This window comes from Rhincodon typus, chromosome 8 (genome assembly GCF_021869965.1).
Source record: "Rhincodon typus isolate 14 chromosome 8, sRhiTyp1.1, whole genome shotgun sequence".
NCBI classification, from domain to species: Eukaryota; Metazoa; Chordata; class Chondrichthyes; order Orectolobiformes; family Rhincodontidae; genus Rhincodon; species Rhincodon typus.
The window spans coordinates 11878805-11906121 of record NC_063339.1 but is presented as its reverse complement, the minus strand read 5'-3'; the positions used below and the strand labels follow the sequence as shown (position 1 = coordinate 11906121).

At 40.8% G+C, this 27317-nt stretch overlaps 1 protein-coding gene and 1 long non-coding RNA gene across 3 annotated transcripts in view; both read left to right on the top strand.

Moving 5' to 3' along the window:
- LOC125483663 overlaps window positions 1-4160 on the top strand; it is a 13473-nt gene extending 9313 nt beyond the window's left edge. The window contains exon 3 of the long non-coding RNA XR_007262605.1: window positions 3733-4160. This is a non-coding gene — a long non-coding RNA (uncharacterized LOC125483663). The remainder of the gene's footprint in view (window positions 1-3732) is intronic.
- Window positions 4161-4389: 229 nt separating this feature from the next.
- Window positions 4390-27317, top strand: part of ahsa1b (AHA1, activator of heat shock protein ATPase homolog 1b) — a 34390-nt gene continuing 11462 nt past the window's right edge. The window contains exons 1-6 of one of the 2 annotated variants that reach the window (XM_048599815.1): window positions 4390-4786; window positions 16528-16718; window positions 18190-18272; window positions 20390-20507; window positions 23940-24028; window positions 26996-27124. In XM_048599815.1, coding sequence (XP_048455772.1) covers window positions 4707-4786; window positions 16528-16718; window positions 18190-18272; window positions 20390-20507; window positions 23940-24028; window positions 26996-27124 — 690 coding nt within the window. In that variant the 5' untranslated portion in view covers window positions 4390-4706. Of the gene's footprint in view, window positions 4787-16527; window positions 16719-17412; window positions 17705-18189; window positions 18273-20389; window positions 20508-23939; window positions 24029-26995; window positions 27125-27317 lie in introns of those variants that run through there. The other variant, XM_048599816.1, reaches the window with a different exon arrangement.

Below are 27317 nucleotides of genomic sequence, written 5' to 3'. Positions count from 1 at the left end.
TGCGTCCTCGATGTAAAAAAATCCTTTTGCATGGCAGATTGTTAGATTCTGGAATGCACTGCCTGATAGTGTAGTTGAGACAGATCTGTCTGCAACTTTCAAAAACCAATTGATAAGCATCCAAAGAGAAAGTTTTTGACGGATGTGGGGAAAGGGTAGTGGGACGAATTGTCCTTGCAGTCAGTGACATAAACTTGATCGAATGGCCTCCGAATGCTGTAATCAATCTATAGCACAATTTTAAATGGGGTATAGGAACAAATGGACCTGGGTTTATCCCGTACAGACGCAAAACCTTGAAGGAAGCAGGACAACATTGCTAAAAATGAGTACAGAATCTCTGCCTTGTTGAAATCATAGGCATGTAGTACAAAAACAAGGAAGTTATGCCAACATTTTATAATGTACTAACATAAGAATGTAAGAAATAGTAGTAGGCACTAAAGACTACTTTGTTATCCAATAAAGTTATGCTGATATTTTACTGCAACTTTCCATTTTCCTTACTTCCATGACACACAAAAAAATGTATCTTTCAGCCTTGAGCAGTTTAGATTTCAGCAAAGAGGACAAAGGGATTGATTAAGAAAGGAAAAATAGAGTGCAAGAGTAAACTTGCAGGGAACAATCAAACTGAATGTAAAAGCTTCCAGCAGTTTGTGAAGAGAACAAGATTAGTGAAGACAAATGTAGATCCCTTCCTATCAGAAACAGGGGAAGTTATAATAGGGAACAAAGAAATGGCAGAACAATCAAATACATAACTTGTTTCCTACTTCACAAAGGAGGACACAAATAATGTTACAAAAACATTGGGAACACATAATCTAGTGAGAGAGAGGAACTAAAGGAAACCTGTATTAGTAGGTAAATGGTGTTGAGGAAATTTATGGGAATAAAGGCAAACAAATCCACTGAGCCCAACAATCTACAATACAGAGTACTCAGGAATTGGCCCTAGAAATAGAGGATGCTTTGCTGATCATCTGAAGATTCTCTAGGCTCTGGAACAGTTCCTATGGATTGGAGGGCAGCCAATGTAACTCCATTATTTAAAAAGGAGGTAGAAGGAAAACAGGGAATTATAGAATGGTCAGCCTGACATCAATAATCAGGAAAATGCTCACGTCCATTATAAAAGATTTAATAGCAGAGCACTTGGAAAACAATGACAGGGACAGTTGTGGATTTATGAAAGGGAAATCATGCTTGCCAAATCTACTAGAATTTTTCAAAGATTCACGGTTGATTATTGGGTGGATGTAGTTGACTTGGACTTTCAGAACGCATCTGATAAGGTCCAATTTAAGAGATTAGCATGTAAAAATTAAGCGCATGAGATTGGGTTAATGTAATGACATGGATAGACAGCAGTCTGGCAAACAGGAAACAAAAACTAAGAATAAATCAGTCATTTTCTGAGTGGCAGCCAGGGACCAGTGGGATACTGCAGGGATCTAGGCTTAGGTGCCAACTATTCACAATATGTCAATGATTTAGATGAGGGAACTAAACGTAATAACTCCAAATATATAATGACAGAAAGTTGGGTGGGAGGGTGAGCTGTGAAGAGGATGCAAAGATGCTTCGGTGTGATTTGGACAAACTGAATGAGTGGAAAAATTCAGCTGTAGTATAATGTGGATAAATGTAAGGTAAAAATACTTTGGCATATTATCTGAATGGTGATAGATTAGGAAAGGGGGACGTGCAACAAGACCAGAGTGTCCTTCCAAACTAGTCACGAAGTAAACATTCAGGTGCAGTAGGTGATGAGGAGGCAAATTGTACGTTGGCTTTCATTGAGTATTTGAGTACAGAAGCAGTGATGTCTCACTGCAATTGTATAGGACCTTGGTGACACCACACTTAAGAGTATTGTGGGCAGCTTTGGTCTCCTTATCAAAGGAGGCATGTTACAGATATAGATCGAGTGCAAAGAATATTTACCAGAATGATTCCTGGGATTGACTGCTGATTTATTGTTGTCACATGTACCGAGATACAGTGAAAAGTGCTGTTTTGCATGCTATTCTGGCAGATCGTACCGTGCAAAGTGTATCAGGGTAGCAGAACAGAGTACAGAACACTACGTTACAGCTGCAGAGAGAGAGATCAGAATTCACATTTGAAAGGTCAATTCAAAACTCTGATAACAGCGTGGAAGATGCTGTTCTTGAATCTATTTGTACACGTATTGTAACTTTATATCTTCTGACCGACTGAAGAGGGTGGAAGAGAGTGTAATGGGATGGGAAGGGTCTTTGATTATTTTGGTTACTTTCCCAAGGCAGCGGGAAGTATAGGAGTCAATGGATGTGGTTTACAATGTGGACTTTACAAGCTTCAAAATCTCCCCAACCCCGAACTCATCCCAAAACCAGCCCCTCTCATCCCCACCTCCTTGACCTGTCCATCTTCCCTCCCTCCACACTGACCAACCCCATCCCAACTCCCTACCTACACTCACCTGTACTGGCTTCATCCCCGCCTCCTTGACCTGTCCGTCATCTCTCCACCTATCTGCTCCTCTACCGCCTTCTATTATTGTCTCCCCCCCCATTTATTTCAGATCCCTCTTCCCCTCCCCCATTTCTGAAGAAGGGTCCAGACCCGAAACGAGCTTTCCTGCTCCTCTGATGCTGCCTGGCCTGCTGTGTTCATCCAGCTCCACACCTTGTTATCTCAGACTCCAGCATGGGCAGTTCCTACTGTCTCTGATGTGGTTTACATGATGGACTGTGTTTACAACTCTCTTCCAATTCATACGGTAAATGGAAAAGCCCTGGGGAAAATTGATGCACAGAGAAACCTGGGTGTTCAGGTCCATTGTACCCTGAAGGTGGCAACGCAGGTCGATAGAGTGGTCAAGAAGGCATACGGCATGCTTTCATTCATCGGACAGGGTATTGAGTACAAGAGTTGGCAGGTCATGTTGCAGTTGTATAGGACTTTGGTTCGACCACATTTGGAATACTGCGTACAGTTCTGGTTGCCACATTACCAAAAGGATGTGGATGCTTTGGAGAGGGTGCAGAAGAGGTTCACCAGGATGTTGCCTGGTATGGAGGGCGCTAGCTATGAAGAGAGGTTGAGTAGATTAGGATTATTTACATTAGAAAAACGGAGGTTGAGGGGGGACCTGATTGAGGTCTACAAAATCATGAGAGGATAGCACCCTCACTTACTAGGGGTCACGATTTCAAGGTAAGAGGGGCAAAGTTTAAGGGAGATATGCGTGGAAAGTTCTTTACGCAGAGGGTGGTGGGTGCCTGGAACGCGTTGCCAGCAGAGGTGGTAGAGCTGGGCACAATAGCGTCATTTAAGATGTATCTAGACAGATACATGAATGGGCGGGGGCAGAGGGAAACAGATCCTTGAAAAATAAGTGACAGGTTTAGATAAAGGATCTGGATCGTCATAGGCTTGGAGGGCCGAAGGGCCTGTTCCTGTGCTGTAATTTTCTTTGTTCCTCTCCACACCTGCAAAGTGTCTCCAACAATTTCTGTTTTGGATTGTTTCAATGAAAATATGCTTTTTTTTAATGAATCAGCTTCAAATGAGACGACTAAATGACTAGGTTTCCCATCATTATATACTGAATACAGAATCCGTAGATATCTGAATTATTTCTCGATACCAAAGTAGTCAATGTCTACCCCACACAATCGATGTAGAAATGCAGAGTATTTCCAATAAAGCCTGTCTATTCTAACCCTTGCTTGTTTGAAGGCTGGCGCGCACGGTGGGCTGAAGGGCCTCGTTCCATGCCGTAAAGACTCTATGAGGAGCTGAATACAATGGACTTGCTAAATCACAACGAATACCCAATTACAGCCTCATGAGGAGCTTCTTCCGGAAACTAACTATCCAGAAAGTTCCACATGATGACGTCCATTCTTCTAGCATTTTCTAAAACAGCCGACAGTCCACGGATCAAAAATAAAACGAACACAGCCAGCGATTACGATCACGGATCAGACAATTTAGAACAAAAAAAGTTAAATTTTATATATTATTTCAGCTAACCGATTAAAACAGACAATAAAGGGAAAAGAACCATGTGAACATTCAATAAAACGACAAACGTCCCGCAGGGGCAAGCGGAATGCAGGGCGTCTGGGAAGGAGCGGGGCGGAAGTGCGTTAGCGTCAAGACAATTAAGAGGTGAGCATGGCAGTGAGGGAATGAATGTGTCGGCGTCATGACCATGTGGGGGTTGGAAGAGGGTGGGAATGCGGGGTGGATGTATGTTGGCATCATGAGAATAGTGGGTGCGTGGGCGAAGGGCACTGCGGGGCGGAAGTGGTGTTGGCGTCATTGGCGAGCAGTTTGCAGTGCGGATAAAGGGAGGGGAGTAGGGACCCGCCTACCCAACCGGCGCCGTTGACGTCACGGCTTTCTAGCATGTTCTGACGGCGACCGGATAAAGACTCGGGGAGAGGGGTTGCGGGACGTTTTGGCAAAGAGGAGTCTCTTTGGCTGGGATTTGTAACCTGTGGCCTTGGGCTGTTTGTTGATTCGCATTCTTAAACCCCCGCCCACATCACCACACTTTCATTCTTATTTTGCCACATTCCCCCAAAATCTGACTTGAAATACCATCTGCTGGTCTTTCTGTAGCTGCGATATTGGAGTCCTCGCCGCCGCCGGTTTAATTCATTTGTCTCGTTTGCCACCTTCCCCAGCCGCCCTGACCTGTCACTATGGCCAAGTGGGGACAGGGAGACCCGCGATGGATCGTGGAGGAGCGGGCCGATGCCACTAATGTCAATAACTGGCATTGGTAAGGATGCTACTAACCCCCTCTTCTGCCTCTTTCTCTCTCTCTCTATCTTTGTTCCTCCTTCGCTCCATATCTGTCTCTTGTTCTCTTGCTATTCTTAATCTTCCGTTTCCCTCCTCTGCGCCCTATTTATCCTCTTCTCTCCCATACTCCCTATTCTTCCCCCTTTTCTCCCTTGCTCCCTATTCTTTCTTCTTCCTTTCCCCCCCCCGCCCCACTTTTCGCTCCCTATCTCCCCGCTTTTTCTTTACCCCTTACTCCCTATTCTTCACCCTTTTTCTCTCCACTATCGTTCACCTTTTTTGTTCCAACATATAATGTGTATAGCTGTTTAATTCCTTCAGGTTTAATGCTTCTTCCTGACCAATGGAGAAACCCTTACTTGGCAAAGTTCAACATGCTTTGTCACAAAATGCTTATTTTATTTGATTTAACAGTTCTGCTAGTCTGTAGAGGACTGTTTTGCTAGCTGTCGTGTTTTCTATATATAAAACTTTCTGGGCTCTGTGCCATCGTTTTGCTTAAATATAACGAGTGAGATTGGAATCTAAATTTTCTCGCCTCCCCATGCCTTCCTTCCATAGTACTCCAACCACCCACTCATTTCATCCACAACCCAATGGCTAGTAAGGGATTAAGTTTTTGTATGTGTTTGGTTCAAGCTTTCTTCAGTAATACTTGTCAAATCTTCAACAAACTTGGGCTTAATATTGGAATGTTTGAATCAATGAAGGAGGTAATAGTAAAACATTTTGGGAATCATAATGAAGCAAAGTCAACATAACTCCATGAAAAGGAAATTGTGTCTGGCTAATATAATTTTTTGAAGAAGTGTCAACCGGGTTGGATAGAGGGGAACTGGGAGATGTGTTGTGTTTGGAGAAGGTGTCGACAAGGTACCTCACAAAAAGTTAAGTTGTAGGTAAGAACTCACTGTGTTGGAAGTAAAATATTGGCATTCGATAGTGAATTGTCTAATATGCAGGAAACAGTGCGTGGGAATAAGGGAGTCTTTCTTGGGTGGTGATCTGTGACCAGTGGAGTTCTATAGGGATCAGTGCTGGGACCACATTGTTTGCAATGTATGTCAGTCACTTGGAGGAAAGAAGCAAATGTACTGTAGCTGGATTTGCTGAAGAAACAAAAATAGGTGGAAGGGCAATTTTGAGCAAGATAGAGGTTTAGAGAGATATTGATTAGTTAAGGCAGTGAGCAAAAAGTTGGTAAGTGGAGCATAGTGTGGGATAATGTGAATATTTCTTATTTTGAAATGGAGAACGAGAACATATTATTTAAATGGAGAAAAACTGCAACACAAGGGTCTTGCACGTACTTGTACATGAAACAGAAAGCTAGCACAGAAGTGCAGTAGGTAATCAGGAGGGCTAAAGGAATGATGGCCCTTGTTTCAAGAGTAGGGAAGCCTTACAGTAACTGTACAGGTGCTGGTGAAATCATATCTGGAATACTGTGAGCAGTTTTTTTCCTTTTTATTTAAGGAAAAATCATTCCATTGGAGATAAGGGAACGGTGCTGTAGATGATCCCCAGTGTGGAGGGATTGTCTTTCAGCCAAGATTAAGCAGGTTGGGCCTCCTCTCACCGGAGTTTAGAAGAATGAGAGAGGATCGCATTATAACATATAGGATTCCTAAGGGGCTTGACGGGTAAATGCTGAGTGGATGTTTGCCCCCATGGGAGAACCTACAATTACAGGGCATAGTCTCAGGCTAAAGGAGTGCCAATTTCAGACCGATATAAGGAGAAATTTTGTGAGGGTTGACAGTTCTTCCAGAGAGCTGTGGAGGCAGAGTCGTTGTGTATGTTTCAGGCTTGGATGGATGGACGGACGGACGGATGGACCGCCGGACCGACGACCGGTTGGGGCATTGACGGGTACTGGGCAAAGGCATGCCTATGGACACACCTCTCCTCTATCCATCTTCTATCCACCTCCCACTCTCTCCCAATTTATTTCAGAACCCCCTTCCCCTCCCCCCTTTTCTGATGAAGAGTCTAGGCCCGAAACGTCAGCCTCTCTGCTCCTATGATGCTGCTTGACCTGCTGTGTTCATCCAGCCCTGCACCTTGTTGTCTATGGACATGGCAGTTGCTATTCGCCAGGATCCTATGAATGGCCTAGACCTATTACTATTTTCCGTCATGCATGGAATGTCGGTGCACCGGGCTGGCCACTCGAGACACTGGTGAGCCGCTTTCCTGAATCGTAGCCCATGTGCTGTAGGACGGCACACGATGCCCTTAGGGAGAGAATGCCAGGATTTTGACCCAGTGACACTGAAGGTATGGTAATATAGTTCCTTGAAAGGGAACTTGCAGATGACGGTGATCGCATGCATCTGTTGACCTTGCCCTTGTCCTTGGAAGTGGTTGTGGGTTTGGAAAGTCCTTTTTAAGGACTTTTTGTGAATTTCTGCAACGCTTCTCGTGGATGGTATGCAGTGCTGCCACCGAGTGTCGGTATGGGGGAGTGAACATGGTGCCAGTCACGTGGGCTGCTTTGTCCTGGATGGTGTCAGACTGCACTCATCTAGGCAAGTGGGGCATATGCCACCACACTCCTGACTTGCGCCTTCTAGATGGCCAACAGGCTTTGGGGAATCAAAGGTGAGGTGCTCCCTGTTGTATTGTAGATTCTGACCTGTTCTCGTAGCTGCTGTATTTATAAGATGAGTCCAGTTAAGTTTTTGGTCATTGATAAACCCAAAGGATGTTGATAGTGAGGTATTCAGTAACTAGTCAGCCCAAGCCTGGATATTGTCCAGATCTTATTGCATTTTAATATGGGCTGCTTCATTATCTGAAGAGTTGCAATCGCTGCTGAATAATGTGCACTAATTGGCGAACAGCCCCATTTCCTCCTAATGATAGAGGCAAGATGAAGCAGCTGAAGATGGTTGGGCCTAGGAAACCAGGTATAACTCCAACCAGAGTTTGCCCCCGATACCCTGATTTTAGTTTTTCTCGGCCGCTGTATGCCACAGTACCGCCACCTCTGCTGGTGGGAAAGAAAATGTCTGGTGATGGTGGAGTTTGGGACATTGACTGTAAGGTATGATTCTTTGAATTTGATTATCAGTCTGTTGCTTGACCAGTCTGTGAGTCAGCTCTCCTAATTTGGGCACTATCTGCCAGATGTTAGTAAGGAATAGTTTGCAGGGCCAACAGCTGTTTCTGTCATTCTTTTCTGATGCTTAGGTTGCTGCTAGGTGGTCAATCCAGTTTCTTTTCTTTATAGAGACTTCATAGCGATTGATATGAGTGAGTGGCTTGCTAGGCTATTTGAGGACAGATGAGAGTCAACATAGAACATCACAGCGCAGTACAGGCCCTTCGGCCTCGATGTTGCGCCGACCTGTGAAACCAATCTGAAGCCCATCTAACCTAAACTATTCCATTATCATCCATATGTTTATCCAATGACCATTTAAATGCCCTTAAAGTTGGCGAGTCTACTACTTTTGCAGGCAGGGCATTCCACGCCCTTACTACTCTGAGTAAAGAACCTACCTCTGACATTTGTCCTATATCTATCACCCCTCAATTTAAAGCTATGTCCCCTCGTGCTAGCCACCACCATCCGAGGAAAAAGGCTCCCACTGTCCACCCTATCTAATCCTCTGATCATCTTGTATGTCTCTATTAAGTCACCTCTTAACCTTCTTCGCTCTGACGAAAACAGCCTCAAGTCCCTCAGCCTTTCCTCATAAGACCTTCCCTCCATACCAGGCAACATCCTGGTAAATCTCCTCTGCACCCTTTCCAATGCTTCCACATCCTTCCTATAATGCGGCGACCAGAACTGTACGCAATACTCCAAGTGCGGCCGCACCAGAGTTTTGTACAGCTGCAACGTGACCTCATGGCTCCGAAACTCAATCCCTCTACCAATAAAACCTAACACACCGTACGCCTTCTTAACAATGCTATCAACCTGGGTGGCAACTTTCAGGGAACTATGCACATGGACACCGAGATCTCTCTGCTCATCCACACTACCAAGAATCTTACCATTAGCCCAGTACTCTGTATTCCTGTTACTCCTTCCAAAGTGAATCACCTCACACTTTTCCGCATTAAACTCCATTTGCCACCTCTCAGCCCAGCTCTGCAGGTTATCTATGTCCCTCTGTAACCTGCAACATCCTTCCGCACTATCCACAACTCCACCGACTTTGGTGTCATCTGCAAATTTACTAACCCATCCTTCTACGCCCTCATCCAGGTCATTTATAAAAATGACAAACAGCAGTGGCCCCAAAACAGATCCTTGAGGTACACCACTAGTAACTGAACTCCAGGATGAACATTTCCCATCAACCACTACCCTCTGTCTTCTTACAGCTAGCCAGTTTCTGATCCAACACGTGGCTGTGAGTGAGCCTGATGGATTTTTCTAACAGTTGACATTCATTCACGGTCATCAGTAGATTCTTAATTACAGATATTTTTATTCAATTCAAATTCCACTATCTGTCACGGTGGGATTCAAACCTGGTCTCCAGAACATGAGCTGAGTTTCTGGATTAATAATCTTGCGGTTTTAAATACCACAAGCTGGCATATAGAAGAACCAAGTCTGGTATTCTGTCAGTTTCTTAAAAGTAGGACAAGGTTGAATTTTGAAGCCAGAAATGATAAACTCTCAGGGCTGATTCTGGATGTGCTGCCATATCTTGTCCTTCACAGTAACCTGCAGCTGCCTTCATAATAGATTAGTGGAGATGGAAATGTTTCACAAGTATACTTAATTGGCAGTGGACTGTATGCAGTTTTTAAATAGAATCAAGATAGATGTAAAATAACCTTCCTTGGGTTTGTTTATACTGTTAATTGCTTCCTTTCTCACCTTTTTGTGACTTTAGTAAGTGCCCTAGTTTTGAAGTGAGCCAGGAAATGATGTGAATGAGTATGTATATTGAGGAGGAGATAAACTATCCATATTTCAAAATAGAATACTGTAGTTGCTGTAAATCCACTGTACGCATGGGTCATTATGTTCAAGATTGAGCTGGAGAGATTTTTAATTAGTTTGGGAATCGAGGGTTATAGGAAAAAGTGGAGTTGAGGATTATCAGATCATACATCCTTGAATGGTGGAGCAGGCTTAATTGGCTGAATGGCCTATGTCTCCTCCCATGCCATATGGTCTTGTGGAGAGAAAGAAGATAATGGTTCAGGGGTTTGATCAGATGTTCCCATGTTGGAGTGTTTCTGGTACTTTTTTTTATTATAAGCTTGCATATTCCTGATAATTTCCTTATGATCTTGGGTTTTGTTTATTTTTTTTTCCTCTCATGGGCAGTGATTTGGTTTGGTTAGCAACACTATGGCAGTTGTGAAATTGGAAATGTCTTGAACAGTATTAGTTGATAAGGATATCATTGGCAGATATGAAATGAGGCATTGTGTATGAAGAAATTTAGGGATGCGCAAATTGTTTTTTTTTTGGTGTGGTGGTGGGAGGGAAAGTTGACAGTAAATTACATGAGTGAAAGAAACACCAGGAATCTGATTTTTAAGTGAATCTGATGGCTTGCTATTGATTCTGTTCTATCAAATCTTCTTTGACATGCTTGTGTCCCCTGCTTGTGATGAACGGATAAAGAACTAGACCTCCTCTTTGGAAAAGGGTAATGGGGGCATTTTGAGATGGAGCTAAGCTTAGGATGGGGAAAGATGCATGTCAGTACTTTGTTTGTTTGTCTTTTGTAAACTGTATATATCACTCTAAATGGACCGAGTGGGTACCTTGAAGGTACTGATGGGTGCCAGTCTCAACTACTATATCTTATTGGATGTTCTGAGAGATGTCATCTTAATTGTGAGTAAAGGGGATGCTTATTTTCTTTTTAATGAGGGAAAACAAAAGCTGATTGCAGCTTTAGCTCCCAAGACCACAGAATTAAACTGTGCTCTTTCTTTAGTTAGAATCTTCTTGAGCTGATCTTAATGCCCTGTTCTATCCTCAGTCTTCATCAGTTTATTAAACATTACTGTTCTAAGAAAGGTGTAATTGTAGCATAACAACTTTATGTACAGTTTCATTTAAGAGTACAGAGCATGAATATTGCTGGCAAGGCATGTAACAAAAATTTCATCTTGAATTTGTCGCAATAAATGTGTTTGTCAGGTTTCAAATGATCATAAGGTTTGTGAGTTGATGATGGTTTGTGATGTATTGCCATGGCAGAGGCAACAGGGCAGTACAGGTTTCTTGAGGCTTGAATATATTAGTTCTGTTTGCAGAGAACAGATTGTTGCATATGAAATGTCATTTCTTGGAAATGTAAATGGACCATGTTGTGAACTCAACTGATTATTTCCAGTTGGTATTTAGTGTGCTGTTGTCAGTTATTTTGAAAGTGCTGTCCAGTTAGTCATAGTCATACAGCAAGGAAACGGGTCCTTTGGTTAAACTCGTCCATGTAGATCAGATTTCCCAAAACTAAGCTAGTCTCATTTTTCCTGCAGTTGGCCCATATCCCTCTAAACCTTTCCGAGTCCTGTACCTGCTTTTTTTAAATGTTGCAACCGTATCTGCATCTGCCACTTTTACCCCCCACTGTGTGAAAACATTGTCCCCCCCCCCCGCCCCGAGTCCCTCTTAAATCTTTTCCCTCTCACCGCCATCTAGTTTTGAACTCGCCTGCCCTAGGGAAAAAGACCTTTTCTATTCACCTTATCTATACCCTCATCATTTTATAAACGTCTATAAGGTCAGCTGTCAACCTCCTACACTTAAGTGGGGAAAAGTCCCAGCCTCTCCTTGTAACTCAAGCCTTCTAGTTCTGGTAACATCCTTGTAAGCCTTTTCTGCATCCATTCCAATTTAACAATATCCTCCCTATAGAGTGACCAGAATTGTAATAGTCAGTTCCACTATAATGCAGTGTTTGTGTTCTGCGCAACATCGCGTTATAGAAAATCACGCTATAGCATGCTTGGTAACATCCTCAGTGCAGCCTCTGATGAAGCGTCGGTGTGTTTTCCCACCTGGTTTTTAAACTCTGGGGTCCGTTGCAATGGATTGCCTCACTTCTGGGTTTCCTCCGTAGTGGAATGTATATGGGGTCGAGTTCAATGTGTTTATTAATAGCATGCTTCGTGGAGTGCCATGCTTCCAGGAATTCTCATGCTTGTCTCTGCCTAGCCTGTCCCAGGATCTTGGTGTTGTCCCAGTTGAAGTGGTGGTTCTCCTTGTCCATGTAGATTGAGATGAGTGAGTATTGGTCATGTCTTTTTGTAGCCAGTTGGTGTTCATGTACCCTTCCTGTTTGTCCGATATAGTGTTTCTGCAGGGAATCTTGTAGATGACATTGGTCCTGTCCATGGTGGGGAGTGGGTCTTTAGTTTGGGTGAGCACTTGTAGGGTTGATGTGGGCTTGTGTGCCACTCTGATGCCCAGCGGTCATAGAAGTCTTGTGGTGAGTTCTGACATGTTCCTGATGTAGGGTAGTGTGATGAGTGTGTCGGGGCGTGTAGAATCTTTCTGATGCTGTTCCTGTAGGCATCTCCTGACCCAGTTTTTTGGATATCCATTATCCTTGAACACTTGAAAGAGGTATTCCTCCTCCTCTTGGCGTAGTTCCATGTTGCTGCAGTGTGTTGTTGCCCTTTTTGTATCTAATAATAAAATAAAAGTTAAATTGACACCTTACCTTGAAAAAGGTCAAGATGACTTGATGGGGGAGGAGGGTTTGAGTTTGCTCAGTTGTTAATGTAGGAGTGAAGGGTCTCCTTCCTCCTCCTTCGTCTTCGTCTTCGTCTCTGTCTCCGTCCTTAAATAATAAGCTTTAAAAGCTGCTACTGCACCCTAGTCCATGGGTTAAAGGAGAGAGATTGTTTGAGGGTAGAAATACCACTTTGACGCTTTCGGAAAGCTCACCAATAGTGGGAGGATGGCTTTGTCCTCACATTTTTGTGTGTAACATGGCAGAGTTTGCAAAAAAAATGAAAATCAGAGTACTGTACCTCTCCCAAAGTGCTTCACGACAAAGTCTGCGAAATGATCACTGGTGCCAGTGCAGAGACTCTTTCAGCGCTAACATCGCACATGCTTAGGACAAAGTCTGTGAAACGATTGTGTGATGTTGACATGCACTCTGCGCACCAATGGAATTGTGTTTTAGAAGCAGTGTTCCCCTATTCATCAGTCACGTCATAGCCCAATTCACGTTGCTGGAACATGTTATAGCAGAAGTGGCCTCTAATATCCTGTACAGTCACATCATGTCATTCCCAACTCCTTTACTCAATGGTCTGAGCAATGAAGGCAAGCGTGCCGAGCACTGTCTCCACCCTGTCTATCTATGACACCATTTTCAAGGAGCTATGTGCCTGAACCCCTGGGTTTTGCTGTTTGACAACACTCCCCAGTGCCCTGCCATTAACTGTGTAAGTCCTGCCCTATGTCTTACCAAAATGCAGCACTTTGCATTTATCTAAATGGAACACCATCTTCCACTCTTCGGCCCATTGACCCAACTGATCAAGATCCCATTGTGCTCTTACATAACCTTCATCACTGTCCACTATACCACCATTTTTTGTGTCATCCGCAAACTTACTAACCGTGCTTCCTGTGTTCTCATCCAAATTGTTTATGTAAATGACAATCAACAGTGGAACCAGCATGGATCCCTGCAGAATACTGCTGGTCACAGGCTTCCAGTCCAAAACATAACACTCTACTACAGCCCTCTGTCTTGTACCATCGAGCAAATTTTGTATCCAGTTGGCTAGCTCTTGATGAATGCGTGCGATCTAACTTTACTAACCAATCTATTATGATTTGGCTTTATTTTTGCGAGCGTGCGCTGGTTGAGTCTGATCTAATGAAGGAATATGCTGTTTGATTTTATCAGTTAATGACCTGTATACCATTGCTCAGCTATGTGTGCTAAACAGAACATCTTTTTTGGTCTGGCAGCAACATGAAATGTCTTTTGTGTTGTTGAAATTTTGAGTTCTTGCCTTTCCAGGGTAACTTGAGGTGGACCAGGCAACATTCAGGTCCAAAAGTGACAGCCTTTTGACCTGTTGATTTTAATTTAGTTTGATTTATTATTGTCACATGTACCAATATAGTGGGAAGTATTGTTTTGTGTGCTATCCAGACAAATCATACCTTACATAAGTATATCAGGGAAATAGAACAGAATGCAGAATATAGTGTTGAAGGTGCAGAGAAAGATTAACGTAAGAGGTCTGTTAATGACTCTGGTAATATTGGGGAAGAAGCTGTTCTTAAATCTGTTGGTAAGTGTTTTCAAACTTTTGTATTATCTGCCTGGTGGAAGAGATATAACTGGGGTGGGAAGGGCTGTTGGCTGTTTTCCTGAGGCAGAGGGAAGTGGAGATAGAATCAGTGGAAAGAGGCTGGTTTTTTTTTTGTGATGGACTATTTATTCACTCTGTATTACACAAAGCCAGCATCCTGATCAGGATAGATATTTGCACTACTTCTGGTCAAGCTTGCACGTCCTATCAGCAATCTTTCTTCCTGCAGCATGAATTATTTTCATCGTTTAGAAATTCTGCATTCTTGCATTTGGCCTAGTGAGTGCAAGTTGAAGGGCTTTGCAGCATACTCTTTCAGCAATAGTATGATTCTGATTCGACTGAAGTAAGTTGACACACTGCACATGAGAATTTTAAGGTAAAGACAGTTAAATTAGCTTGCGTTTGAAGCAGAAGGAAAGGTCTAACGAGGAAAATAAAATACTGTTGCCTTAGATGGATTAAGACTTGCTGAAATCATGATAAAGCTGAGTTAAGCAATGCTCTGCTTATGGCAACACAGAGGCTGCATTTTTATTTTACGAACCTGCTTCCATTTACTTGTTTTAAATTCGTTCATGGTATTTAGATGTCTAGCTAATTATCTTTAATTGTGCTTGAGGTTAATATTGAACTATCTCTTTTGGAGAGAGTAGGTACATACACCCAAGATGCTGGTAAGTGGGGAGTTTGTTCCAGCAACAGCAAAGGAACGGCAAAACATTGCTATGTCAGAATTATGTACACTTTGGAGTTCCATCTGTAGTTAACGGAGTTCCAATGCATCTGCTGCCCTTGCCTTTCTAAGTGATGTAGATCATGTGTTTGTAAGGTGATGTCAAAGGAGCTTTACGGCTATAGTGCATCTTTCAGAAGGTGCACACTTGCTACTGCCAAGAGTTTGGCAGTACACTTTGACTTGGGTCTTACAATTAAAGTTAATTGCAGTTATAGATTGAGTTGCAAAGTTACAAGATCTGAAATGGGTCGTCTTAATAATGCTTTCACAAATTTCTCAATCTAAGCTTGCTTCATAAAATCAGTAGTAGTTTAGTTGATCCACCTCTGGATACCAACTTGCAATACTGGTTGACTGGGTGTGTGTGTTTTTCTTCCATCAGTTGACTGAAGTTCTTCTGAACTATATTCCTTTCTTGTGCACCAAGCTGCTAAGAATCTCTGCTTCTTAATCTTTGCTTGCCAACTAACCAGTGTGCACTCTAATTGGCTTGCTAATGCATGCACTGGACGTGTTCAATTTCGGATTAGATGAACAGTGTATGCCGAATTTATGCTATGTTTCTTTAGAAGTAATGGACATCTTAATGACATTACTTTCTACTCTGTAGTTCATCTGACCTGGTAATCACTTTATAAGAACATGTCAGTGTTTCTGTTTAGTGGCAATAATTTGGCACCAATGAAATCATTTATGCCTGGTTAGGAGTATGAAATATCAACTCCCACTGGTTTCACATAATTCCAAATGTCCTAACTGATAAATCTGAAAGTTCAGGGAAAAAAGATCCAAAGCCTACCAATATTCTTTAACTAAAAGAGCCATATGTGACTGCACAATAATTATTGATGCTATAACAAATTAGCTGAAGTTACTTCCAGGAGATCAGTGCTTTTTTTTTTTTAAGAATCTCCCTTTTTATTACTTTATTGAGTATTAAAGTTAAGATTGCAGAGTACCAATGCAAGATGTTACTAAATGCACAAGTTACAACAAAATATATGAAACTCAAAATAACTGCAAAATTAATATGTATTACTTACTGGAGTCTGTCAGCGCAGTTGGCTGGATGGCTAGTTTGCAACGCAGAGTCATGTCAGCAGTGTGGATTCAAGTCCTGCACTGGCTGAGGTTACCATGAACAGCTTTCCTACCCAACTTCCCCCTCACCTGAGGCATGGTGACCCTTAGATTAAAGGGTCACCAGTTATCGCTCTCTTTAATGAGAGAGCAGCTGCATGGTCTGGTAAGACCACAGTGACATTAACTTAGAAAAGGTAAAGAGATAGTGAAATTAAACCAATTTAAAACACAGCTATATCTTTGAGTCAAAGTATTTTGCCAATTTCATTTCTGTAAAATTTTCTTTAGCTTGAGCTTATAGCAACTGTAAAACTACAAACACATGACCCTACTTTTGATCTGGGCAAATTGGCTATTTTGCCTTACGTTTTACAACTAGCCCCAATCAAATGACTTGTATAAACTGACAGGTTATTGTAGTTTTTCAGGATATCAAGTGTGTACTTTCTGTACTTGAACATTATGAAGGGTGAGATATTGTGTTTATTTAGGAAATGTTGCACTTGTACTTGGTGAAAGATGATAGCTTCAAAGCTAGCATGTACAGTGGAAGCTTGTAATCTGATTTGACTCATTAACCTGTTGAAAATAAAGTTGACATTCAAATTCATCAACAGGACTGAAAGAGATGCCTCGAATTGGTCCGTAGATAAGCTTAAGTCACTGTTGCTGGCAGTCAATGTAGAAGATGAAGAGGGAGTGTGCAAAGTGACAGAGGTGACCAAGACTGATGGTGAAGCTTCAATTAACAACAGAAAAGGAAAATTGATTTTCTTCTTTGAGTGGAACATCCAGATGTCATGGATAGGTGAGTATAAAGGAACTTATTTTGAGACTTTGACCAAAGTGATTCATCTCATCTACAAAGAGTAGTGAGGTAATACAGTTCAGAAAAGTTTGAGTCTTACCTGTTAACTGACTTTGGTCATGGCAGTGATGAGGATAATGCATTACAGTTTTGAAAGGATAGGAAACAGCCAGCATCTCATTCTTACTCACTCATCAACGACTTTAAATGGAAATGAGTGTGAATATCAATGAAGGCACAATTTTATTTATGGTAATGTGGCTGTTGAATAATAGCCATGCTTTCGTGTTGTTATTAAATGACAAGAATCTGCGGAACAGTATCTTCACAAAAAGTCTTGTGTGTGGAGGGCTGAATGAATGATTTAGAAGATTAGGATAAGGGATCTGTATTTTCATCTATATTGCAGGCCCATTTCTTCCTGTAAAAACATGTTACAGGGGACACAGTTTAAACTTGCCTCTGACAGTGGGGGTGCTTAATACTGCCCCTCAATGCCCAAAGCTGAATTGTATCTTTCCCAGTGCTGATGCACACTTCCTTCTTGGTTTTTTTTTTTTTTTTTTGTTACTAAAATTGTCTTAACCCAAAAATGTTGCTGTCTTTCTAATGCTTATAGCTGAAATTGCATCCAAGTTTAAATTATTTTAAATTTCTATGTGCTTATAACCGTTGCCATCAAACATGGTATTGCTTATGTTGGGGCATGGTTCTACATGTGCTAAAGTTTGTAAGCTGATCAATTGGCCACAAGCGCTGAGTTCATTGCAATCTGCCTGTGCAGAATTACCAATGATGTCTGTTTCATAACATTGAGTATCCAATTACCCTTCAGGAACAAGTTTATGGATGGGAGAAGATGACCAGTTCAGTTATACAAAGTTCCACTGAAGCAAGATGCACGATCTGAGAAGATGATAAAAAGCGTGGCTGGAAAAAATGAACGAGCCTATCTTTCAAGTTGACAAGTGTAGCTGAGAATTTGAGTATGGAGTCAAAATTACAAAAACACAATTGATTTTAAAATTGCACTTGAAGATGAGGCTTTCCAGTACAGTTAATTAACCAAAAAAAAACAGACCCTGGTATTTTTGTGGCCTGAATAGCATTTTCTATACCAGGTCTGCAAGTTACACTTTCAGTTTCTCAGTCTGCTGAAAGTGTCTTCTGATGTCCGTGCTTTTTTTTTGTATATGTAAACAAAATATTTAACCTAATACTCCATATAAATTGGACTTCCCATTTCAAGTAGTGTGAAACTGATGCAGTAACTACTTTGGGGGAAAATAGAAATATTTTCAGTTTGGAAAAATAGGATGTTGGCTTTTTCACCTTGATACATTTATCCGTATTAAATGAATAATAACCTGGCTAAGCTTCCTTCATTTTATTTCCCCTCCATCACCTGCTGGACTTTATAGTAATATAGGTGGAAATTTTATGAACTAAATAATCTTTATCTTTGTTATAGGAACTTCGAAAACTGGAATTAAATATAAAGGAACTGTGGAGATACCAAACCTCTCGGATGAAAATGATATTGATGATGTAGATGTAAGTTTATATATAATTGTTGTTTGTATACCAGACTAAATTGAACTGCTCTTCAAAGAATCAGCATGACTCAGTGTGCTGAATGAGCTATTTTTGTTTTGGATCTGCCAATTTTTAATTTGCTTTGCTTGAATGAGAATGTCCGGACTTGTTCCAGATTTCTTCCAGTGTTACTAAGAAACATCTTACCATCTCTCTCAGGCTTTCCTCCTTCATACCATTCATTCTTTATCCTAAACAGAGGCTGGGGCAGTTGAAAGTGGAACCAGAATTGCAAGTTGAACCTGTGTTTTTCTGTAAATCAAACTGTTATCCAATTAACTACAGATTTTCTTACTCTTAATTCTATTTTATTAATGGGTATCTTCTAGGTGCAGCTAGCTTTGTTATTGTGTAGTTCACATTTAACATAATTCTCAAATAACATTCAAGGTGTACACACACAGAGACTAAGCCTTTGAATAGAGCTCTATTAACTAATATTTTGAAATGGAGTCATTTCTGCCCTGCAACTGTAGTACTGAACCTCTACAAGCTTAGAGCTGCTTTACATGTTGTTATTTTTCACTTTTTTTTTGTAAAAAATACCAAATCTGTTCCAAGCTACTTAATATGTTGATCAGGATAACGTATTTCTAATCTGCATGCCTTTTTAGCAAGGCTGATAAGGTCTGTTATGACAGACTGGTCAAGAAAATAACAGCCCATGGCGTCCAAGGCAAAGTGGCTCATTGGATTCAAAATTGGCTGAGACAGGAGCAGGGAATAATAGAGGGATGTTTCTGGGACTGGAAATCCTGTTTCCATTGGGATTCGGCTTAGTGCTGGTGCCCTTGTTAGTAGTTTATATTATTGATTTGGACTTGACTACACGGGTTATGATCAAGAAGTTTGCGAATGATATTAAAATTGATAAAAGGAAGATAACCATAAACTGCAGGAGGATATCAATGAACTGATTGGCTGGGCAGAGTAATGGCAAATGGAATTCCTCCCAGAAAGCAGGGCTGACAAGACATGTTATTGTGCTATGAATGGTAGGACCTTGGAAAGTACTAAAGATCAGAGGCTCCCTAGTGTGCCAAGACACACAAGCTTGAAGGTAGCAAGGCAGGTAACTAAGGTGGTAAACAAAGTATATGGGATATGTGCCTTTATTAGCTAAGATATAGAATTCTATAGCAGAGAGGTTATGCTGGGATTGTATAAAACACTGGGTGGGCCACAGTTGGGGTAGTATGTGCAAAATATATTTGTACTCCAGGGGGTGTAGAAGAGATCTGTCCAGGTGCTGCAAGGACTGGAGGGTCTGAGCTATGAGGCAAGACTGGATAGACTAGGATTGTTTTACTTGGTGTAGTGAAGGTTGAGAGAGGAGCTGAAAGAAGTATATGAGATTGAGAGGCATAGATAGGAAGACACCTTCCATTAATAGAAGGGTCAAAAATCAAGGGCATAGATTTATGCTAAGAGGTAGAAGGCTAAGAGCAGAGTTGAAAACTAATTTTTTCCCCCATTGAGGATGGTGGGGTCTGGAAAATCTGACTTTTCAGTAGTATTTAATAACTTGCATTGCCACAGCTTGCAACACTGGGCCAAGACCTATAAAATGGGATTAGTACAGTCAGACTTCTGTTGACTGGCTGAGATATGATGGGTCAATTAGCTGCATTTCTGTATATGTCTGAGTCCTGGAATTTTAACTGTAGACATCACCTTTTTTGCTTTGATAAAATGTTCACTGATTTTACTTAAACATATCTTAATGTCTTTTTGTTTTAAATGCCTGTATCTGCAATGCCTTTTCTTTATGTTGCCTGATAAAGCTCTTGGTATCTGGTTCTGTGAAAGAATAATATTTGGCATTTTTTTCCTTTGCTCACCTAAAAATAATTTTCATAGTGTAATCTTTAACGTTCCCAGCTGCATTTTATCAACGGTATACTTATTGTATCAAAGATTGAAGCCTGTGGTAGTAATGCAGGAAAAAGTACTAGCAAGAACTTGTCACAGTGATTCCAAATAAAGATTGATGTATCAATGCTTTTGGACTTCTATGGGTAATTGTAGTTTTTTTGGGAGATTGAGTGAATATATTTTTTAATTTTATCCTCCAGGTTACTGTTGGGCTGGCAAAAGATGAGCCTGATACAAAATTATTGGCCCTAATGAAAAACAAAGGTGTAAAAAAGATCAGGGAAGCTCTTGGCAACTACATTGATACGCTGAAACTGGGTAAGCATAGATTAAAGCATACATGTTGAAAACTTTGCACACCAGGAAAAACAACATCAATGCTCCAATTAACCAAGGTTTGAAGCACATTAAATGGTAACCAAATACTTGAATTTTTAGTTGTCCATCTAAAGCATTCTTGCATGTGAGATTGTCATTGGCTTAATTCTAGAAATTAGAAATGAACCTAGGTCTGAGGTGACTTTTTTTCTTTGTCTATGTAATTGCTGAGCCAGTTGCTACTGGATACAGGATATTACTCCAAAATATAATCGTACTTGCTTTTTAAATGGGGTGTGCAGGAGATCGCAATATTCAGCATCATTATAGTTACTTGGGTTTATTAACATAGAGGCCTCATCCCACAGTGCTTATAGCACCTTCAGCATAGTAAAGCTGTTGTAGATGTGGGCTGTAGTGTTAGGCTAACCTTTGAGTGTCAGAAAATTAGTAGTGATTGTTGCTATGTGTAACAACAAGTCTTTTGTTATGGCAGAAGGCTCCCAAGAAGGCAGCAAAAATGCTTTAGTGATGTTGGAGAGTGTACAAACCTCCAAACAACCCAACCTTTCAAGCACTAGCCACCCAACATTTGGAAGAATCTATACATTTCACATTGGACTTGTTATTCATCTCAATCCATGGAACTGGTGTGAAAATCGGTCATTCTCAATTCTGAGGGACTGTCTAAGAAGCAGCATAGTTAACTTCTGAAAATCCTTTTTTGAAGATGGTGCCAAATGGTTTAGCAACAAATTCCAGGACTGAAATAGCATAAGGCCACAATTTGTAGGTCAAGGTGTGTAGAATATAAACAGATGTCAGAGCTGGGATGTGTGATATGCTTCAGTTCAACAGGTAGTGAGAAGTTAAGCCATTAGATATTAAGGCTGAGAATTTTTGAATTTCCTGTTTGGGACATGGACCGTTTTTTTTAATCATTCATGGTATGTGGGTATCTCTGGCTAGGCCAGCACTTGGTGTCCATTCCTAATTACCCTTGGCGATGCCTTGAACCCCTGCAGCCCTCTGTCAGTATACTATGGTGCTGTTGTGTAATTCCAGAATTTTGACCCCACAACAGTGAAGGCACAGCACTTGTCAGGAGCATTTGTGACATGAAGGGGAACTTGCAGGTGATGTCCCTGTGCATCTGATGCCCTTATTCTTCTGTGTGGTGGGTGCACGTGCTTGGAAGATGCTGTTGACAGACCTTGAATAGGTTATTAAGGACATCTTATAGATGGGATACGTTGCCACTTTGTCAGTGTGATGGTGGTTGATGGAATGTCAGTTAAGCAGCAGCTTGTTAAGCTGCTTGTCATTTGAGCTCCACCAATTCAGGTAAGCGGAAAGTATTCCATCCAGCTTTCTGACTTGTACCTCCTGGTGTGAACAGGCAGTGGGGATTATTCAGGGCAGAATTTCCAGCTTTTGACCTCTTGTCACTATGGTATTAAAAGGCTGGACCATTTCAATTTCTGGCCAGTTGTGATTTTATGATGGAGAGAAATCGTTGAAGAAGATCAGGCCTAGCACAATACCTTGAGGGGCTCCATAACAAAATGCAATGGTTCCTTTGGATTACCTTCCAATTTCAGCTGACAAATCTGGAATCGAATTTCACCATTTGTGATAATGGGATTCAAAACTTATCTCCATAGCATTAGCCAATCTCTGAATTACTAGTTCAGTGACATTACCATTCTGCTGCCATCTCACTGTGATGAAAACAACAAAATAATGAATGTGGAAATGTGCAGTATTGATAGGGAGTAGATTATTGGATTCAAAATCGATTCTTTGATCAAATGGCAGCAAATCTAAAGAAAATTGAGTGATTTGGAAGCTAGCAGTTTTGATAGGAATGAAATGCTGAACTGATCCATAACTTAGCGTGCAAGCAACTTGTCTATCATAAGTTATGATTGGAGCACTGGTGTTGGGCTGTCTGGGGAGGTAGTTCATTATCAATTACTCAATCGATGTAATGTTTGGAGCATTGGAAAAGAAAAAACAAAGAAAATCAACAGCTTCAAAACATGGTGCTTAAGGATCCTTGTTGAGGAAAAGAATTTTGAAGTATGAAACAGTGAAAATAGAGTTCTGGGGATGTGTGATCTGTGAAGAAGGGTGGAGTACCTAATCACTCCAAAGAGTAATGAAAAAGGTCAAGAGGCTGAAAGCAAAGGAAGCAGTGAGACAACATTAAAGACGGACTTAATGATAACTTCAAATTATTAATTGTTGCAATGATTTAGAATGTTTGCAAGACCATTGTCACTTGTAATTTGACGTGGCACTTGGAGAACAACCTTGAAATAAGATAAATTGAAAGGCATAATTTCAAAGCTTCCTCATACGTAGTTTAAACAGACTATGTTCCTGGGTTTTCTCTTGCACACTTTCTTGAACAAGAGTGTTAAATTCTAATTTTTAGATTCTCACACCTGCACTACATCTGAGCAGGATTGGAAAATTCTAGTCTGATCTCCTGCAACCTCCCCTCATAGTTCCCTCAGCAATGTTTATTTCCTTGATGGTCATGGTGATCTCCTAAGTATATGCAGCCTTTCCATTTGCCACCTTTTTATGCATTATTAGGTCATCTAGTACCTCGATTGTCTTTTCTTTCTATGACTTTTGTGTGCTTTTTCATGGTAAAGGTAGTTGCAAATAACGCTTGTACTGCAGCCAAACCTGTTGTGCAATTCTTTTTTGGTCCTTTTTTTATTAAATCAACTCTTAGTTTAATGTGCCTATAAAGGACTTGTGTTCTCTTTCTGTTAGCTTATCTTTTATTATAACATCAGAGAACCTGCGTCCAGATCCTTTTGCCTAATCAATAAAATTCAGGCCTTTTCTTTCCTAGAGCCTAGCCCCGAGATATTTGATTTGTTTGCTGCCACCTAACCATTCATGTGAACAGCAATTAAATTCAAGGTGTTTGTTTTAAGGTGCAGAAAAAAAGTATTTGGTTTAGTCACTGCTGTACAGCCATGGTTCCATGGTAGCAATCTCCCCTTTCTGTACCGTTAATTCTTTAATCCTGTTCCAGAGCCTAGAGCACAATATCTAGGCTGACACTACTTCAGTGTAGTACCAACGAATCACTAGGCTCATCTTTGAGGTGAAATACTGAACACAAGCGTCTTCTGTCCTCGGGTGAAAAATGTAAAAAATCAATAATGCTTGTTTTGAAGTAGAACAAAGGAGTCCTCAGTGTTATGTTCAATGTTTACTTGTTGTCCTCGACTAACACCAAATGGGTTATCAGGTCATAAAGCTTTATGTAGGACTTTGCAAATTAGGCTGTTATGTATTCTGTTGCACCAATGATTAACTTTAAGATTGAAATGACTGAAAAGCTCTGTATAAAGTTTGTTCTGTTCATACACCAGAATTCACTGTTGCTTTTGGATTTTATTCCAGAATTTACTCAGGGAATGATCTTGCCAACAGTTAATGGAGTTCAAAAGGAACCATCAAAATCGAAGCCCAAAGTTGATCTTCAGACAAAGGTTTTAAAAAAAAAAACAACTTATTTTCAAACTTGAACTCCTAGCTGACAGATTTTCCTTTTAGCATTTTTCAGTGTGTACCCTAACAGAACATAAAGTATAACACAGGAACAGGACCGTATCCCTCTGTTCCCTGCCTGTTTATATGTTTGTCTAATAGACTCTTAAACATTTTAGTCATATCTTCTTCCACCATCTCCTCTGCCAGCATGTTGCAGACATCTACCATCTTCTGTGTTCTTAAAAAGAAAAACATTTTCCTTCCACATCGCCTCCTTTTTAAACTTTCACAAAAACAGAAATTGCTAGATCCAAAACATTAACTAATTTCTCTCCCCAGAAGATACCAGATATGCTGAGTTTTTTTTCCAGAAATTTCTATTTTAATTTTTGTTTGTGATTTCCAGCATCTGCAATTATTTTTTGGTTTTTTCCTTCAACTTTCTCCCTTCCACTTTAAAACCATGCCCCTTATTCCCCTGGGAAGAGGACTCCCTCTATCCATCCCTTGCATAATTTGATATACTTCTATCAGCTTCGACTCGGCCTTCGATTCTCCTAGCAAACAACCCAAGTCAGCCTAACCTCTCCTTTTTATAGCTAATACACTGCAACCCAGGCAAAATCCTGGTAAACTTCTTCTGCATACTCTCCACAGCCTCCATATCCTTCGTGTGGTGACCAGAACTGCACCCGATAGTCCAAATGTTGCCTGACTAAAGTTTCATACGGCTGCAACATGACTTGCCAACTTTTTTTTAATCAATGCCCTGATTGTTGAAGGCAAGCATGCCATACATCTTCTTTACCACTTTCCCCACTTGTGTTGCCACTTTCAGGGAACTATGGACTTGCACCCCAAGATCCCTTTGTGTATCAGCCCTCTTCAGGGTTCAGCTATTTGCCTCCTACTCTTGCGTTTGACCTCAAATGCATCATCTCTCACATACAGATTAAACTGTTTTGTCCACCTTTCTAACTGATCTACATCAGTTGACACTTCTACACTCTATCGACGACTCCACCAATTTTTGTGTCTTCTACGAGTGTACGAATCAGACCATCCATGTTTCTCATCCTAATCACTTCTATATATATTTTATATCTTACAACAGAGGTCCCAGCACTGATCCTTGCAGAACACGATTGGTCAGATAAACACCCCACCCTGTTTCTGTGACCAAGCCAATTTTGTTTTCAACTTACCAACTCACGATGGATTCCATATGACTTCATCTTCTGGACCAGCCATGAGAGACCTTATCAAATGTATCTAGTGTTTCTGGGGTGAATAGTTACACATAATTAATTATGTTACCCATTTTCAACAAACAAAATTTTATCGACAGCAAGGATCCAACAGCGTTTACCCATCACCATTTGCCATTGGAAATATAAATGAGCAACTACCTGGTGTAGCTGCAGTCAGTGTTGTACAGATGCACCACAGGGAGTTCCAAGACGATCCACTGTTCTTGCTTTCTTGTTCTAGACAGTCAGTTAGGTATCTGGAAGGTGTTGTTCTGCCATGCATCTTGAGGATGGTACACGCTGCTTCTGCTGTGCACTAATGATTGGCAATTAAATACTTCTGGTTGTAGATGGCATGCTGACCAAATGGACTGCTGTATAATATTTGACGCTTGAGAGTTGGAGGTGAGCTAATCCAAGCGAATGGAGAGCTTGCTTTGCTGTCTGATTTGTTCCTTATCGATAATGGGCAGGTGCTCAGCAAACAGAAAGGGGGTGCAGAATTCCAGGCCTCTGAGTAATTGTCTTAGGTACAGTATTTGTGTATTGCTGGAAAAAAGACATTTTTGTCAAAGCTTCTCATGTCGCCTTCAAGACAGTTTGCAAGAATTAACAGTTCAGTGGGGAAACCAGCATTTTATATTGGAAGAAAGGAGACCGCTAATTGGTCAGCAAGTGGACTCTGGAGGAGTGCTGTGGACATTGCTGATTTGGCAATTAAATGGCAGGCTTTCTTTTTAAATTATAAACCAGGCAGATTGACTCTGACTCTGTTCAGGACACTGTCCAATGAAAAAGCATTCAAATAATTACAGGGGCCTTTGTGCCCTCCTGTTATATTTTCATTTGGATGATCTGTTAGTTGCTCCCTGGCTGTACAATTCACAAGGAAACCATGGCAAAAGAATCTATTTGAAGTGATCTATAGAATCAACTGTTGTATTGTTTCTTCAACTAAATCACTTTTGGTTGATAGACGTTTTAAACTTCCATTCTGGCGTCTGAAACTTTTTTCATGTGTTGTGGAACTACATTTTTGAAAATTAGTTCTTAAAATAGCATTTTTAATAATTCTTTCTTCCTCACAACCCTACTCCCCTTCCCCACAAAAAGTCTAAAACAGCTTAAACTTCTAAATGATTTATGGGCACGTTTTATTACAAAACCAGAACTACTCTTCTGTCTTTCTGGCTTGCATTGGAAACGTTAATCAGTTCCTAGTGAGTGAGTTTGCAGCAGTTCAGTTGGCAGCAACCTTTTTATTCAGTGCTTACAAACACCAGGTGTACACAATGGAAATCTCCTAAAGTTTGGCGTGATGCTGGGTGCTCAAGTGTTGAACTTTTCCATGCTCCACTACTGATAACTTTTTTTTAAAAAAATTCACTGTCAAGGGAAAGTGAGCTTTGGTGCAAAAAGAATAGTATGTCATTATTTCAGCTAAAGTACCCAGTAGAGTCTTTAAGTAATTCAAACTGTCATTTCTCTGCTACGATGAAAGATGACACCATTTTTTTGCGTCCCATTTTAAAAACCATGGCTGAAGGTTAATGCCATCTAAAGCCTGGTTTGTTGAAGACTTTAGTAATAAATTTAGTTATTTATATTGATCACTAACAGGTGACTTCATAGTCCACTGCTTCATTTAGCTCTTGGAAGCTTGTACAACTTCCTCTGTCGTTGTGCTGTACTTTACTTGAATTAATTTCTTTTCAGGTTGCTGTAGGGCACTTACCCAGTCAGCATACATCAGTTGGGGTCAAGATTCCAACCTGTAAATTTAACTTAAAGGACTATTTCATGACATCACCAGAGGAATTATACAGAATCTTCATTACACAAGAGGCAAGTATAAAATTAGTTTTGGATACACGAGTAAAAAAAATTCCACGAGTTCTGAGGAAGGGTCACTGGACCTGAAATGTTAACTCAGTTTTTTTTACTTCACAGATGCTGCCAGTCCTGCTGAGCATTTCCAGCACTTTGTATTTGTTCTTGATTTACTGCATCTGCAGTCCTTTCGGTTTTTTAAAAAATT